Source organism: Prionailurus viverrinus, chromosome F2, assembly GCF_022837055.1.
Source record: "Prionailurus viverrinus isolate Anna chromosome F2, UM_Priviv_1.0, whole genome shotgun sequence".
NCBI classification, from domain to species: domain Eukaryota; kingdom Metazoa; phylum Chordata; class Mammalia; order Carnivora; family Felidae; genus Prionailurus; species Prionailurus viverrinus.
In genome coordinates, this window is record NC_062578.1 from 44508692 (window position 1) to 44524364 (window position 15673).

General features: G+C 45.9%; 1 protein-coding gene across 4 annotated transcripts in view; it reads left to right on the forward strand.

Annotated features, from left to right (window-relative positions):
* The window catches only part of MATN2 (matrilin 2), a 136958-nt gene that overhangs the window by 93816 nt on the left and 27469 nt on the right, over positions 1–15673 (forward strand). For all 4 annotated transcript variants that reach the window (XM_047842136.1, XM_047842138.1, XM_047842137.1 and 1 more), the window contains exons 7-10: positions 4406–4528; positions 10941–11063; positions 14613–14735; positions 14990–15112. In XM_047842136.1, the coding sequence (XP_047698092.1) occupies positions 4406–4528; positions 10941–11063; positions 14613–14735; positions 14990–15112 (492 nt within the window). The remainder of the gene's footprint in view (positions 1–4405; positions 4529–10940; positions 11064–14612; positions 14736–14989; positions 15113–15673) is intronic.

The window sequence follows — 15673 nt, forward strand, 5'->3', positions numbered from 1 at the left end:
TCATATCAGAATAACTTTATTTCGCTTAGTAGACTAGCTAGGCCTGGAAAATGTGGTAGGGACTATCTGTACTTTCACAGACATTGGACCGATTTGCTGATGAAGGCCCTATGCCTCATAGACCAGATGGAGGAACGTGTGCTGGATGAAAGAATAATTAATTGTTTGCATCTATAACTGGCTGAATGTCTGTACCCAGAAGATGTTAATTGCTGAGCTGAGATCCTCACGGAGGGAGGTTTTTTAAGCAGCCTGCCAAAAGAAGCCTGAAGAACTATATAAGAGCTGTCTTATATCCTTAGTGATCCCTTGTTGGTTCCTAGTGGGCGGTGTTTACATCTAAACCCTCCAAAACACTCCATTGAGAGTAGTACTGATAATTGAGGCACCTGGGTGGCTCAGTCAGTTGAGCATCCGACTTAAGCTCAGGTCATAATCTCACAGTTCATGAGTTCAAGCTCTGCATTGGGCTCGCTGCTGTCAGCATAGAGCCCACTTCAGATCCTCTGTACCGCACCCCCATCTTCTCTGCTCCTCCCCTACTCACACACGCTCTCTCTGTGTCTCTGTCTCTCTGTCTCTCTCTCTCAAAAATGAATAAATATTTATATGTAAAGAAGAGTGGTACTGATAACCGTTTATTCATTCAACAAATATTTGTCAAGCACCTACTATGTGCCAGATGCCATTGGAGACACTAAGCATGCAATGCTAAGTAAAACGAACCAAAAGACTTCTGTTTTTGGGGGGCAATAGCTTACATTCTGTTGGAGCAGAGTAGATGAGAACACAGGGCTCACGAGAAAGTGGAATCTGAACAAACACTTGAAAGAGGTGAGGGAAGGAGGAGACTTTTGAAGCAGGAGAAATACAACACCAGTGCAAAGGCCCTGAGGCAAGAACTGTGAGACTTGGCAATGATGAGGGACAATAAGGAAGTCCATATGACTAGAACAGAGTGAGACATAGTAATGTAGTATGGTCCACAGAGCATACAGCCTGTCCTCTCTATAGTCATAGGTTTGCTCCCCCAAATTCCAGTGATACCTGTGAGCTCATGGCCACTTCCCTATACTGAAAGCCTAAAATGGCTTTGTTTGGTGGCTGTATTTTATGTTTGGGTATAGACATAAGAAGCTATACACGTTGTCCCCAGCAATTTCCCCTGATTATTTTCTTCTCCATTACTGGGCACTTCCCACACTGTTCTTTTTTCTATTTTTTAATGCTATTTTCCATGGCAACTAGTTTCACAATTATGAATGTACATACTTGTTTTTAATACCTTTTCTGACTACAAAAGTAACATATACTTACTGTAGAAAACTAGATCATATAGAAATGAAGTTGTATAAAATGAAATGATCTGTCATCACCCAGAGATAACCATTGTTAATACTGACTTGCTACATTTCCCTCCAGCCTTTTTATGCACATGAATATATTTTTATAGAGTTGAGATCATACAGTATAACATTAAATCATGAGTATTTTCACATGTCATTTTAAACTTTATCAAAAACATTTTAATGTCTTCATGATAATCGTACGTATGTATCACAAAGTGTTCAATAATTTTTTTGGCTACTCTGATTGTATTGTGATAAATGTCCTCATATGTAAGTCTTTGCATTTTCTAATCATTTTCTTAGGAACAAAACACAAAAGGAAAGTTACTGAGTCAAAGTCTGTTAACAGTTTTAAGGCTTTTGATGTATATTGAAAGTTATTTCCAAAAAGTTTTACCAATGTATACTCTACTGTAAGCGTTTTGAGGAGGCGATTGAAAAAATTTTTGCTAACTTAAGAGAAAATTTTTTCTCACTGCTCTTTTTATTATCATGTCTAATTACCTTTCTTCATAAAATTAGGTAGTAATATATAGAGATAATTGACAAATACATGTTTTTTGGTGTTATTTGATTGATGAATAGTCTGTTCTAATTAAAATTAACTGAAGAAGAATTAGATCATATGAATAAAGGCCTCTGTTTATTAAAGAAATTGAACTTGTTCTTATAAACCTTCCCACAAAGAAAACACCAAGACTAGTTGGCTTAACTGGTGAATATAGGATGAAGAGCTAATATCAATACATAAATTCTTCCAGAAAACTGAAGAGGGAACATTTTTCAACTTATTCTATGAAGCCAGCGTTACCCTGATACAAAACCCAGGAAAATACATTACAAGAAAAGAAAACTACACATAAGTATCCCTCATAAAATTCGTGTAAAAGTTGTTTAAATATTTTTAGCAATCAAATCCCACAATATGTAAAAAGGATAATGCATCATGACCAAGTAAGATTTATCCCAGGAATCCAGAGTTGATTTAACATTCAAAACATGATCAATGTAACACACAATATTAACATACTAAAGAGCAGAAACCATAAAATCCAACTCAAAAGATACAGAAAGAGCATTGGACAAGACCTGACATTCAATTTTGATTAAAAAAAATTTTTTTAATCTTTATTTATTTTTGAGAGAGAGATAGAGAGAGAGGGGGAGGAACAGAGAGAGAGGGAGACACAGAATCCAAAGCAGGCTCCAGGCTCTGAGCTGTCTGCTAAGAGCGCCATGCAGGGCTCGAACTCACGAACTGCAAGATCATGACCTGAGCTGAAGTTGGACACTTAACCGATTGAGCCACCTAGGCACCCCTCAATTATGATTTTTAAAAGAAAAAAAAACCTTTCTGCAAATTAGGAATGATAAGAACTGCCTCCATCTGATGAGGTGCATCAGTGGAGAAATCATCAGGCAACACCATACTCAATGATGAAAGACTGAATGCTTTCCTTATAGGATCAGAAACAAAACAGGATGCCCACTTTCACCACCTCCTTTTAGTATTGTACTATAGGTTCTAGCCATTGTATTAGGGGTAAAAAAAAGAAGGGCGGGGGGAGAAATGAAATCTAGGTTGGAAAGGAAGAATTAAAGCATCTTTATTAACAGACAACAGGGTCATCTATGTAGAAACTTCAGTGGAGTCTACAAAAAGGGGCTATTAAGTGAGTTTAGCAACATTGCAGGATACAAGGTCTATATACAAAAAACAACTATTTTTTACATTTTTTTCAATGGAGAATCAAAAATTAAGATTAAAAAAACCATTTACCATAGCATCAAAAATATGTACCACCTATGGACAAATTTGACAAAAGATGTAAAAGACTTATACTACAAAAACTACAAAATATTGCTAAGGGAAATTAAAGAAGACTTAAATAAATAGATATATCACATTCATGGATCAGAAGGCTTAATACTGTTAGGCTGTCTGTCCTTTCCAAATCTATACATCAAAGCAATATCTATCACGATCCTAGTATGCTTTTTTGCAGAAACTGACAAGCTGATTCTAAAATATGTGTGAAACGCAAAGGATTAAAACAGCCAAATGGATTTTGAAAAAGATGCCCAAAGTTGGAGGACTTAAACTACTTGATTTTCAAAACTACATGTTTTTCCTTTTAAGGCTATTGTGCGCCTTTCTCTTACTCATTTTGTTTCCTCTGTTACAGGCTAGGAAATTCTTCATTATTAAAATTCTTCATTATTAACATGCTATCCATAGGTCACATATTCTGTAATATAGTAAAATCCTCATCAAAACAAAAATATTTCTTTTATGACCCCATCAGCTGCTAATTATTTCAGGCAGTTTTAAACAGTGTGTTTAATTCCATTATAGCAAAATAATCAGACCCTTCAATAGAAGTCTCTTTCCCTATCTAAAAATACTCATATAAGTAAAATCCCATTATAAAAAATTCCATGTAACCTTTCTTTTCTCTTGGTGTTTTGATTTAAATTAACGTGTACCTAGAGATCACAATCTCTGACTGTGCAACCTTGAGAAAATCTAAGTGCAAATGAGTCCCGTGATGTAACGAGGGCAGTGCTCTACACTGAGGATGTCTCTGTCATTTATTCCTTCTTTTTCCCAGGATCTGACTTTGTGTCCTATTGTTTGGCTCCGTGTCTGAGGGGTTTAAGTGGTCTGGAGTTCGACTTGGGGAAGATTTCCATTGTTTTAATTGCAGAAATTCCATAAAACTTTGAGCTAAGCTCCCTCTTCCCAGCTTGCGAGACAACAAACAACACTCAACCACGCTTTTATTTTAGTGGCTTTTAACGTGAACCCAGACAAGGAAAGCATCTTCACAGATTCACTTGCTGCATAAACATTTTGTAACGTGTTGAGAAAGTTCCCTCTGGGAGGCCATATCCCTAAACATGGAGATAGCCTCACTGAGAGATCCCTTCATAGCAGGACTGTTTGAGGTTACAGGAATTTACTATTTAGGGAAAATTAAGAATGAAATCCCCTTGGTTTTTCTCCGTGGTATTTATTATTTTGTTCACCATTCTTACGATTTTTCTCTTTCCAGAGATAGACTACTGTGCCTCACCTAATCATGGATGCCAGCACGAGTGTGTTAACACAGATCACTCCTATTCCTGCCGCTGCCTAAAAGGTTTTATCCTGAATCCAGATAAGAAAACCTGCAGAAGTAAGTTGCACTGGCTGTAGAAGGGCTTGTTCTGATAAATGCTCTGCTAATTTTCCTTTTCCTTGCAAAACTTCAGCAAGTATATGTGTACTCAGCATTTGTGCTCACTGATACTATACTGCCCTTTATTTTACCTTTTGTCACTCCCAGTTCTGTGATGGAGATGATTTTTAGAGATTGACTAGACTGAGTCTGCCTATGGGATTCACTGAGCAAAGTCGAGGCCCAAACCGAAGCCCTAACCTACATGAAATGAGGGCGCACACCCTCCCTCCTCCTTAGCCCCACAGCATGTATTTGGGACCTTGCGAAAGAAAAGCCTGGGCCCGGAGACAGGAGGTAAAAGGGATTCGTTTCTTCCGGTCCTACCAGATGAGACACTTGCTGGCCGCTAAGAGGGGAAAATTGCTGCTCTATCCTCTTTGACATAAAGGAAGGAAAAAAACAGGACTCTGGGGTATTTCCGCAGCGTTCGAGAGGTACATGGCGTCAGCAGGATGAAATTAATGATGTGCTGAGTGACTCAAATGCCTGTCGGCTGGCACATCAAGGGGGATCTAGAGCATGAGCCCCAAATGGGATCTCTTTACACTAGACTGTCCCTGAGAAACCACTAGAATGGGAAGTCCACAAGGACAAAGATTCTCCTGTTTTTCTCACTCTTGAATCCTCAACACCTCAAGGGTTTGGCACGTGAAAGTGCGACACAAGACGAATGAATGATTGAACGAGTGAGTAAATGGATCTCTCTGAGATTTATCATCCTGGAGAAATTGCAACTCTTATTTGAATTGCTCAGTCTTGTTAGAAAGATGGCCCTTTTGGGGCGCCTGGGTGACTCCGTTGGTTAAGTGTCTGACTTCGGCTCAGGTCACGATCTCGTGGTTCATGAGTTCGAGCCCCACATCGGGCTGTCTGCTGTCAGCACAGAGCCCACTTTGGATCCTCTGTCCCCCTCTGTCTCTGCTCCCCGCCCCCACCCCCACCATCTCGTATGCTCTCTCTATCTCTCTCTGAAAAATAAATAAACATTAAAAAGTAATTAAGAAAGATGGCCCTTTTAAGTCATACAGGTTGTGAACTTTTTAAAAGTATTTCCATAGTCAGTCCACACTTATGTACGCTGAATTGTTTGTGTTCTTCTGGCAGTGGTGTTTGTAGAACTTTCTGGAGCCTCCATTTAGGGGTGTATTTTCTTATGCGCTTCTTCACCACCTCTTCTTGGTGATATGTATGGCAGTGCTCTGCCTCAAAGCAGGACTGAATTTTCAAAAGTTTGACCATGTATTTCTTTTGAAAAAGCACTGTGGGCTATGTCACTGAATCCAGACAAGCCACATTCTGCTCCCAGCACGTGTGGACTTACCAACTCACTCTAATAAGTGTTTGACCTTGGATGGTGGTAGATGGTTGTAGACACCACGTTTCGAAACTGGTGCCTTACAAAAGGTAATCCCTGCTGCCTTGCCTCGATGCAAACCCTGGAACCATTTGAGCATGAAATGGGAATTTTAACCAATGGCATCATTCAACACACGAAAACAATGAAGTGGAATATTTTTCATTAGACCACACATGCATAACTATGGTGGAAAACCAACTTTTCTGGACTTGCCACGCCTCTCTGTGCTATTTACACCTTCTTCTAGGTCTAAGTGTGTTAGTGGCTGACTACACCCAGGGAAAATCAGTCGCAGGTGGACTCGTTTGTGGACCGAAAGCTCTTATGTGGGGAATAATTAGATCCGGTTCAACTCAGACACACACATTGTGGAGGAAAAGGGGAACAAGTTAGGCATGTGGCCATCAGGGCAGGGGAATATGCTTGAAAGTCTTCATCTCTTACCAGTCATCTAGGATTCCCTCGACCTCTGCCTCACATCCTGCCAGGAGAGGCACACGCACTAAGAGAGGGGTCCAAGGTGGTACATGCATGCATTGTTATCAAGAGGGCAGGGAAGTGGGGAACAGAAGGGCCAGTGGAGAGGCAGTGACCATTGGGAGCAGTTTGACCACCACAGACGGGCCTGTTCGCGGGTCGTGGCCCTCTCCACAGTCCCCGATGCTCCTTCATATATGTTGAGTAATTATAGCTCCATTTCCTCTTTAGCCAGGTGCCCTACTTTTTCATCCAAGAAAAATGGAATTTGTGTCTAAAACCCGATGTCCTCATCAGCCCTTCTCCCAGCATCCTGCCTCATCGTTACATTTTCCATTGTCTGCTGCAAACCCAGCCCTGGGCTCCTGAGGTCAGCCTCCTAGAGCTGCCCCTGACTTCATGTTTGCACTCAGTCGATTATGGCAGACAGCTGTTCACGGCAATGAGCACTCACTGTCTCTCTAGAGCATTACATGGAAGAGGGAAGCAAGAAATTAGATTTAAATCTGGAGTTTGTTATTAGGAGTTTGAGGATCTCAAGAGCATTACAGATCTCAAGCTCAGGGTACAGCCATTTACGTTTAATAGACAGTTGATGGATGTGGGCTATTTTCAAATCTAATAAGACATCTATTTTTCAGAGGAATTTGACGTTATCCAATTAAGGTGGAAAACACAGTTCAAGGCAGAATTCTACTGAAGAAAAGTCTCTCGGCCGGGATTTATTCTTCCTCCTCATCTGGGCACAATTTCTTTCTCTGGAAAGTAGTGTCATTGATTTAAGGCATAAATTATTAAGGCGGTGGTGCAAAGCACAGAAGCCAGGACTGGCCTGGCTGTCGAGGGGGGGCCCGAGGGTGGAATCATATGTGGGTGTGACCCGGGGAGCTAGGCTTCAGGATTGCTCATGCTGGGCACCATAGCTGGTTTTCCCTGGAGCTGGAGGCATCACACTCTGAAGAGACAGGATGGAGCTGGCAGGGCTGGTCTTAGCAGTGTCACTCACACTGGCTGTGTGGCCTTGAACAGGCTGCTTTTCTTCTCTGGACCTGGGTTTGCTAAACCAAAGGAACATGGCTTTAACGTTTTGTAGCCTAACCAATTTTTCTGAGACCTGCTAACTGTGCCACTCCATTGGCATTATAATTTACTGTCCAGGGTCACTAATCTTACATGTTTTGATGTCTTACCTTCTCAGTGAAGTCTCCAGCTTTTTACAAGTTGGCACGCATAACCTCTGTTTAAATTGTGTTGTCAGAGGGGCAGCTGGGTGGCTCAATCAACTAAGCCTCCAACTTCGGCTCAGGTCATAATTTCACAATTCATGGGTTTGAGCCCCACATCAGACTCTCTGCTGTCAGATCCTCTGTCTCTCTCTCTCTCTCTCTCTCTGCCCCTACCCCATGATTCTCTCCCTCTCTCTCAAAATAAATAAATAAACTTAAGAAAAATAAAATACAACTTTTTGTCTGACCGTTCTGCCAACTGACCTCTCATGGGGCTCACTGGACACTCTGGGCTTCACCAGATAAAGCTACCTGCAAGCCTGTCCCACATGTAGTACCATACATTTAGCGAGGAGACCAGACCAGACACGGGGCACATTGTAGGTGCTCCGTAAATACTAATTAAGTAACACGCACATAAAGAAATGTAACTCAAGCATGTAAAGAAAGCAGAGATCTGCAGTTACTTTGCCATAAGTAACCATGTGGAGTCAGTGTTGAATTGCTGTTTGCCAGATAGCTGAGCGAGAACATCTTTAAGAATCTAAATGTTTTTGGGGCGCCTGGGTGGCTTGGTCGGTTAAGCGTCTGACTTTGGCTCAGGTTCCTGAGTTCAAGCCCCGCGTTGGGCTCTGTGCTGACAGCTCAGAGCCTGGAGCCTGTTTCAGATTCTGTGTCTCCCTCTCTCTCTGCCCCTTCCCTGTTCATGCTCTGTCTCTCTCTGTCTCAAAAATAAATAAACGTGAAAAAAAAAATTAAAAAAAAAAGATTCTAAATGTTTTTCAGTTTAGGTATTTTGTAATATAAATCTTTCTTAAAGACAATGCTGGCTTTTATAAAATTGTGAGAAAATATATATAATATAAAAATGGCCATTCTGACCATTTTTAAAAAATGCTTATTTATTTAGTTTTGAGACTGTGTGTGAGTGCCAGTGGGGGAGGGGCAGAGAGAAAGGGAGAGAGAACCCCAAGGAGGCTCCGCGCTGTCAGCACAGAGCCCAGAGTGGGGTTCCATCTCACAAACCATGAGATCAGGACCTGAGCCGAAATCAAGAGCCGGTTGCCTAACCGACTGAGCCACCCAGGCACCCCTGACTATTCTAATACACTTCAGTGGCATTAAGTACATTCACATTCTCTTTTTTTTTTTTGTTTAATGTGTATTTATTTTTGACAGAGAGAGAGAGAGAGAGAGAGAGAGAGACAGAGCATGAGTGGGAGAGGGGCAGAGAGAGAGGGAGACACAGAATTTGAAGCAGGCTCCAGGCCCTGAGCTGTCAGCACACAGCCCGACCCGGGGCTCGAACTCACGGACCGTGAGATCATGACCCGGGCTGAAGTCAGACGCTCAACCGACTGAGCCACGCTGGCGCCCTAGTACATTCACATTCTTATACAACCATCATCCCCTTAAAGTCCAGAACTTTTGCATCTCCCCAAACTCAAACTCTGTACCCAAGAAACGACGACTCCCCGTTCCTGTCTGCCCCCAGCTCTTGGCAACCACCATTCTATTTTCTGTCTCTCTAAATTTGCCTGTTCTAGTTACCTCATATAAGTGGAATCATACAATATTTGTCCTTTTGTGTCTGACTTATTTTACTTAACATAATGTCTTCAGGCCTCCTCCATGATGTAGCGTATGTCAGAATTTCCTTCCTTTTTAAGGCTGAATTCAAGTCCCTGCTTTTGATTCTTTTCAGTAAATAGCCAGAGGAGGAATTGCTGGATCATATGGTAATTCTGTATTTAATTTTTTGAGGAAACTCCGTACTGTTTTCCATAGTGGCTGAATGCTGCCTTTTTAAAACTGGGTTTACTGAAAGTAACTTCACCCCTCTCTAAGGCGTTAACAAAAGGATTCCTGCAGACCCTCCCCTATGTGGCTCCAGACTGTAGCACCCTTTGTTCTCTCTCTCTCTCTCTCTCTCTCTCTCTCTCTCTCTCTCTCTCTCTCTTTTTTTGTCTGTTGGTATGTGGCCAGTGTTCTATTGACAGGCCCCTTTTCCTTCACTGAAGCCCCTAGTTTTGTGGCATTGTATTCTGCTCCACACAGGTAAGGTTGTTGACGAGTTCAGGGCTGATGAACTGAAACCACACACAGCTAATGATTTTCTGGCCCCCCTCATGCGGAAGGGATGAGTTACAGAAAGTTCCCAGGGGCCGATGACCATTGTGGTGGCATCTCTTCTCCCAGGCCATTCCCTGTGTGTGGTGAGGGTTCTCTCCGTGTGCTCAGTCTGCATCCACTTCTGCTCAAACTCTGTGCACGTGGCAAGTTCCATCTGCCGGTCGCCTGGGAGGGCACATCACGGACCCTTGAAGGGATGATTGCCAGGCTGGCTGAGATCAGTCACGATTCATGGCTGTGGGGTCAGGGCGCTAGTCCCAAGAAGACAGGGTAACGGTTGTTGGCAAGGCAACCCACAGGGTCTGCCACGTCCCTACAAGAAAGAACAACACAGTTAAACAGATCCGGCTCAGCCACAAGAGGGACGATTTCCTCCAGCACCAGTCTCCTAAAGGCCCCCCACAAGCTCATTTTATTTCCTTTTACAGTTCTCCATCTCCCCCATAACCTGCTCTTTGGGGGGAGGGGGTGTCTTGTGGTTTTAGCATTTTCTACCAGCAAATGAAATGCTAATTGGCTCCTGCCTATGATGACGCTCCCACCTGCTGGCAGAAACACAGTCTGGAGGGGGGTGAATGTCGCCATAGGAGGGGGGTGAATGTCGCCATAGGACGCAACTGCAGCAATCCGGGGGGCATCAGATGTGTCTTCAGCTGCTTGATATGGAGGCTGTCATGATCTCACCCCGAGCGAGGCTGAGCATTTGGACCCTTCTTAATGTAACTGCCGTGTCCTGCCTCTCCTAGAGAGTTAGATATCTTACACCATCAGTTTTTGTTTACTCTGCCTTGCGCTGTCCAATGTCATTGTCAGATATCATTGAAGACAGCGGTTCCCTACATGCTTTGAGCCCTAGTGATGAGGTTAACTCGAAGGAAAGCCCAGTTGGATTTTCCCAGGTTTTCCATCTTTCTCGGGAAGCGATGGGCTGGGATTTGGGGTCCTCAACCCATTTCACCAGCTCTTGGCCATCGTAGGGGAAAAAGACCCATGCTGGAGAATCTAGACTTCTGATCCCAGGTTCTGCTTCCAGCCAGCTCCCTGAGAGCAGGAGCTGTCTTCTCCATCCAATAGAACACCTTATTTACTGAATATTTGCTGCAAGGGGCTGACCCCACAGCCCTGGGGGAGGTCCAGAGCCTGCAGGAGGTCTGCCCTTTCTCTCTCTCCTCAGGAATCAACTATTGTGCACTGAACAAACCGGGCTGTGAGCATGAATGCATCAACACGGAGGAAGGCTACTCCTGCCGCTGCCGTCGGGGCTACAGCCTGGACCCCAACGGCAAGACTTGCAGCCGTGAGTGTGCCATGGCGGGGGTTCCAACGGGAGGGTGCGGTTCACATGCAGGCTCACTTCTGAAGCTGCTGGGTTTCCTGTGAGTCTGACGGTCCAACAGGCTTCGCCTTCCTCGCCTCAGTTTCATCATCCATAAAATGGGACTGTTCGTGCCACCTACCTCATAGGTTTGTTTGTGGGGATTAAAAGAATCAATACATATAAAACACTTAGAAAAGTGCTGCTACGGGGTGCCTGGATGGCTCAGTCAGTGAAGCATCCGACTTCGGCTCCGGTCATGATCTCGTGGCCCATGAGTTCGAGCCCCGCGTTGGGCTCTGTGCTGACCGCTCAGAGCATGGAGCCTGCTTCGGATTCTGTGTCTCCCCCTCTCTCTGCCCCCTCCTCGCTTATGCTCTCTCTCTGTCTCTCAAAATAAATAAGCGTTAAAAAATTTAAAAAAGAAATAAAGAAAAGTGCTGCTGAATATTAATAAACATTCAGTGAATATTAGCTAATGTTATTATTCGCTGTTGAGAGCACTGATTAAGTCAGACCCATCGGAATCTAAATCCAAGCTCTACTACATACTAGATGTGTGGCCCTGGGCAAGTTATTTAACTTTGCCAAGCTTTGATTTTCCCATCTGTTTTATTTATGTATTCATGTATTTATTTATATATTTAATATTATGTTTTTTTAATGCTTATTTATTTATTTTGAGAGAGAGCGCTAGTGCAGGGGAGGGGCAGAGAGAGAGGGAGAGGGAGAGAATTCCAAGTAGGTTCTGCATATCAGTGCAGAGCCCAGTTTGGGGCTCAAACTCATGAACCGCGAGTTCATGACCTGAGCTGAAACCAAGAGTCGGATGCTTAACTAACTGAGCCACCCAGGTGCCCCGATCTGTGAGGGTTTTTAAGGGGAATAGTCAGGACCGATTTAGGCTCTTAGCCTGTGCCTGGGCCAAGGAAAGCACAATGAAAGATAACCGTTCATTATTCCCACGGAGCCTGGGAGAGTGACCAGAGAGGCTCCGGGCTGGGACAAGAGGCCAAAAGAGACAGACTTCAGAAAGTCCATGGGCTACCACAGGGTTGATCTGAGGGCGGAGCTGGGAAATATGGGATTTTTGTTAAGCCTTTCTTAACTGTCTTGTGTAAGAGGCACAACAAACCCCCATTCGGTGATGTAAACGCACGGAAACTTGCAGGCTTTGCCAGCTGGCGGCTTCTGTCCTGTTTTATGAGGCACAGTCTCCACTGGTCCAGGCCAGCGGGGGCGGGGGCACACAAGCACTGCGGCCGATGCCTGGGACCCTGGTCTGCTGGGAGAGGGGCTCCGTGACATGGCCAGCGCAGAAGGGGCCCTTTGTGTGTGTGGCTTTCCACACGGCAGGCTTCACATCTGCTCCAGCTTTGGGGACAGAGATAGATTGTGAATGAGAACAGTGCAGCTGTTCAGCATTTGGACCTCAAACTGCCAGAAGGGGAAGTTTCACAGATGAAGTATTAGGGGCAGAGCAGTCCTGAGGAAAACTGGTTCCCCTTCAGTCGTTAGGGGGAACAAAGTACCTCGATTAGGCTTTCTAAGGACTGATCCCAGAGGTCAACTTTTGAACTAGAAAGTTGGCACTGCTATGCATTTGCCTCTGGAAGTCTCTGAGGTCTTATGAGAAGTGAGTGGGGAGCTGGAAGTCTTCCATTTGACAAGGACACACCCTGGTCAAGGTGGATCTGGGTACAGTCTGCCTTCTTTCGGGGATACAGGGTCTGCCAGCTGACAGCCCTGGCAAGCATCCCAGGACAGGCTGGGCATGACCTGGTTGAGTCCACATAGAGCCCCGGAGGCCATAGCCTCTCCTCCCTCCCAGCATGCCTTGAAGGAGCCTAGAGGAGCTCAGGGGGAGGGGGCCAGAAGTGATTGGGCTATACTTTCTCTCTGGGGATCTCATAAGAAAGACCACCTGGGGGCGCCTGGGTGGCTCAGTCCATTCAGTATCAGACTCTTGGTTTCGGCTCAGGTCACGATCTCACCATTCGTGGGTTTGAGCCCTGCATCAGGCTCTGTGCTGACAGCTTGGAGCCTGCTTGGGGTTCTCTCTCTCTCCCTCTCTCTCTGCACCTCCCCTGCTGTCTCACTCTCTCTCTCAAAATAAATAAACAATTAAAAAAAAAAGTTAAAGGAAAAAAGACCACCTAGTCAGCTTCAAGAAAGTGTAAACCAAGTGATCTCTTCCTAGGAGTTCCCAGAGAACCGTGGTATCCTGTTCCCCTTAAGGACTCAGGGAGCCCCGGGCCATAATGACAGCCAGCCCTTATGAGGTGCACACTCTGTGAGCACTTCCCAGGCACTCACTCACTTTATCCTCACAATAGACTTTTGAGGCATCTACATTCTTGTCCCTATTTAAAGACGGGGAAACTGTGGCACAAAAAGATTAAGTCACTTTCCCGCAGTCACACGACTGGTTAACGGTGGAACCAAGATGTGAATACGGGCTTCTGGCTCCTGAGGTCCTGCAAGCGTTTGCAGTAGGCACATCCACCAATGGAATGTTCCAGAAGGCACTAGCCCCAGGCCCTTCAGGAGTCCAAGAGGCCTACTTGATGGCCCTGCACAAGGTCGTCAGTGTCTCTCCAGTCCTTGGGTGTGCTTTTTCTCCATCAAGGAAATCTGGGAGGCAGCCTGCAGGGCCGTCTGTGGGAGCGGTTCGCCACAGCTGTGTGTTCACTGTCCCTCAGTGCTCGCTGCCCAGAGGGGCCAGCTGCACAGCGTTCAGGTGCCAGGATCGGCCACACATGCAGGCTGTGGCTTTGGTTTGTTTTCAGAATCTGGGTGTCCTGGGTATGGGGGATAAGAACACTTTTTCTGTGTCACTTCCAGAGAAAAATGAAACTATACAATGAGTTCTTTCCCAGCGATACTTAATAAGCATCCAGTCGGCGATTACTGTGTGCCAGCTACAGTTCTGAGGGCCTTACGTGTATCAACTCCTCTCCTTCTTGCCACATTCCTCTAAGAAAGCGCCCATCGTCACCCCCCTTCCTCCAGTCGGGAAATGGTGACCCAGAGGCCAAGCGACTGACTACCCAGCATCTCTTGGCGAGGAAGGGGTTGGTGCAGGTGGGATTTGAGCCCAGCTGCTTCGATGCCACAGCCTTCAGTCTTAAGCACCGTCAGCTGTGTGGCTTTGGGCAAGCAGCTCGGCCTTCCTGAGCCTCGCTTTCCTCCCCGAGATGGGGCTCACGCCTGCCCTTAGCCCTGAGGACTGCAGATTATGGTGCCAAGGCCCTGGCACAAAGTGCTGCTGGCTTTCACACCAGCACAGGAGTCACGCGCACTTGACTCTCTAAACCCAGACACGGGAAGGAAAACAAGCAAACAAGGCTGATTTTCCGGAGACCAGTTGCACCTGGTTGCACAAAACCCTCCAGCACTGCTCTTTGCGATGCCCTTGAAGTCAAAGGCCCCTATAGGCTCCCCTCTCCAGGGAGGTTTGTGTTAATGCCCCGGTGCTGGTGAGTGTTGTTCCATCAGGTTATTTTGTCTTTTCCCGTGTGGCAAACGCAGGAGTGGATCACTGCGCGGAGCAGGACCACGGCTGTGAGCAGCTGTGTCTAAACACCGAGGAGTCCTTCGTCTGCCAGTGCTCAGAAGGCTTCCTCATCAACGAGGACCTCAAGACCTGTTCCAGTGAGTCCCCCTCTATGCTTCTCTTACATGGAAAAGGTTTGCAACACGAGTGGAAAATCTGACCGCTGCAGAGGAGGGCGCCTCGTGGTCCTCTCCTTCTCTGCTCTGGGGAGATTGTGGGGGATGTCCCCTGGGGACCGCATGCCTTGGTGGAGTGGGTGGGGGGCGGATAAGCAAGACTGTGGTCACTTGACTCCCCTCATCAGTAGCTCAGAGGCTTACTGACCACCTCAGCTGGCTGTCTGGTTTTGCAGGGGCGGATTACTGCTTGCTGAGCAACCATGGCTGCGAATACTCCTGCGTCAACACGGACACATCCTTTGCCTGTCAGTGTCCCGAGGGACACGTGCTCCGCAGTGACGGGAAGACCTGTGCCAGTGAGTGCTCTGGGTCTGGTGACCAGCGGGACTTGCCACCGGCGGTCTGTGGGTGGAGCATGTGCCAGGCTGGGCTTCTCGGGCACTGAGTGTGGGTTAAAGGCCGCTCTCAGTGATTTGAGCCCCGGTGCCGCTCCCCCTGCCTGGGAGCTTCCTCGCCCTATGCCCCAGCACAGCTTTTTCCTACTTCTGCCGTCTGCTGCGGGACCTTTTCGAAGCTGGACAGGGCCCTATGTCTTGGCCTCGTCTTCTCTACCACAGTCTGGCAGAAAGTGGTAGCTGGCCTGCAATGCGCAATAATGATGATGATGTGGACCCCTTGTTCAAGGCTGAACTCATGCCGGGCACTGTGCTAAGCACACACAACCCCGAGTTCCAGCAATACTGTGGGATCCCCATCATGCGGTGAAACTGCAGCTCGGGTTAAGGAAGGAGCCTAAGGTCTTCCTTTTAGAGGGGTGGGTTCCACTCTGGTCTGTGTAACTCCAGAGTCAGTTCTGGGAGAAGGGGAGACTCCTGGGAAACCTTCCCTCTCCCATCTTCATAACCTAGTAGCAGATG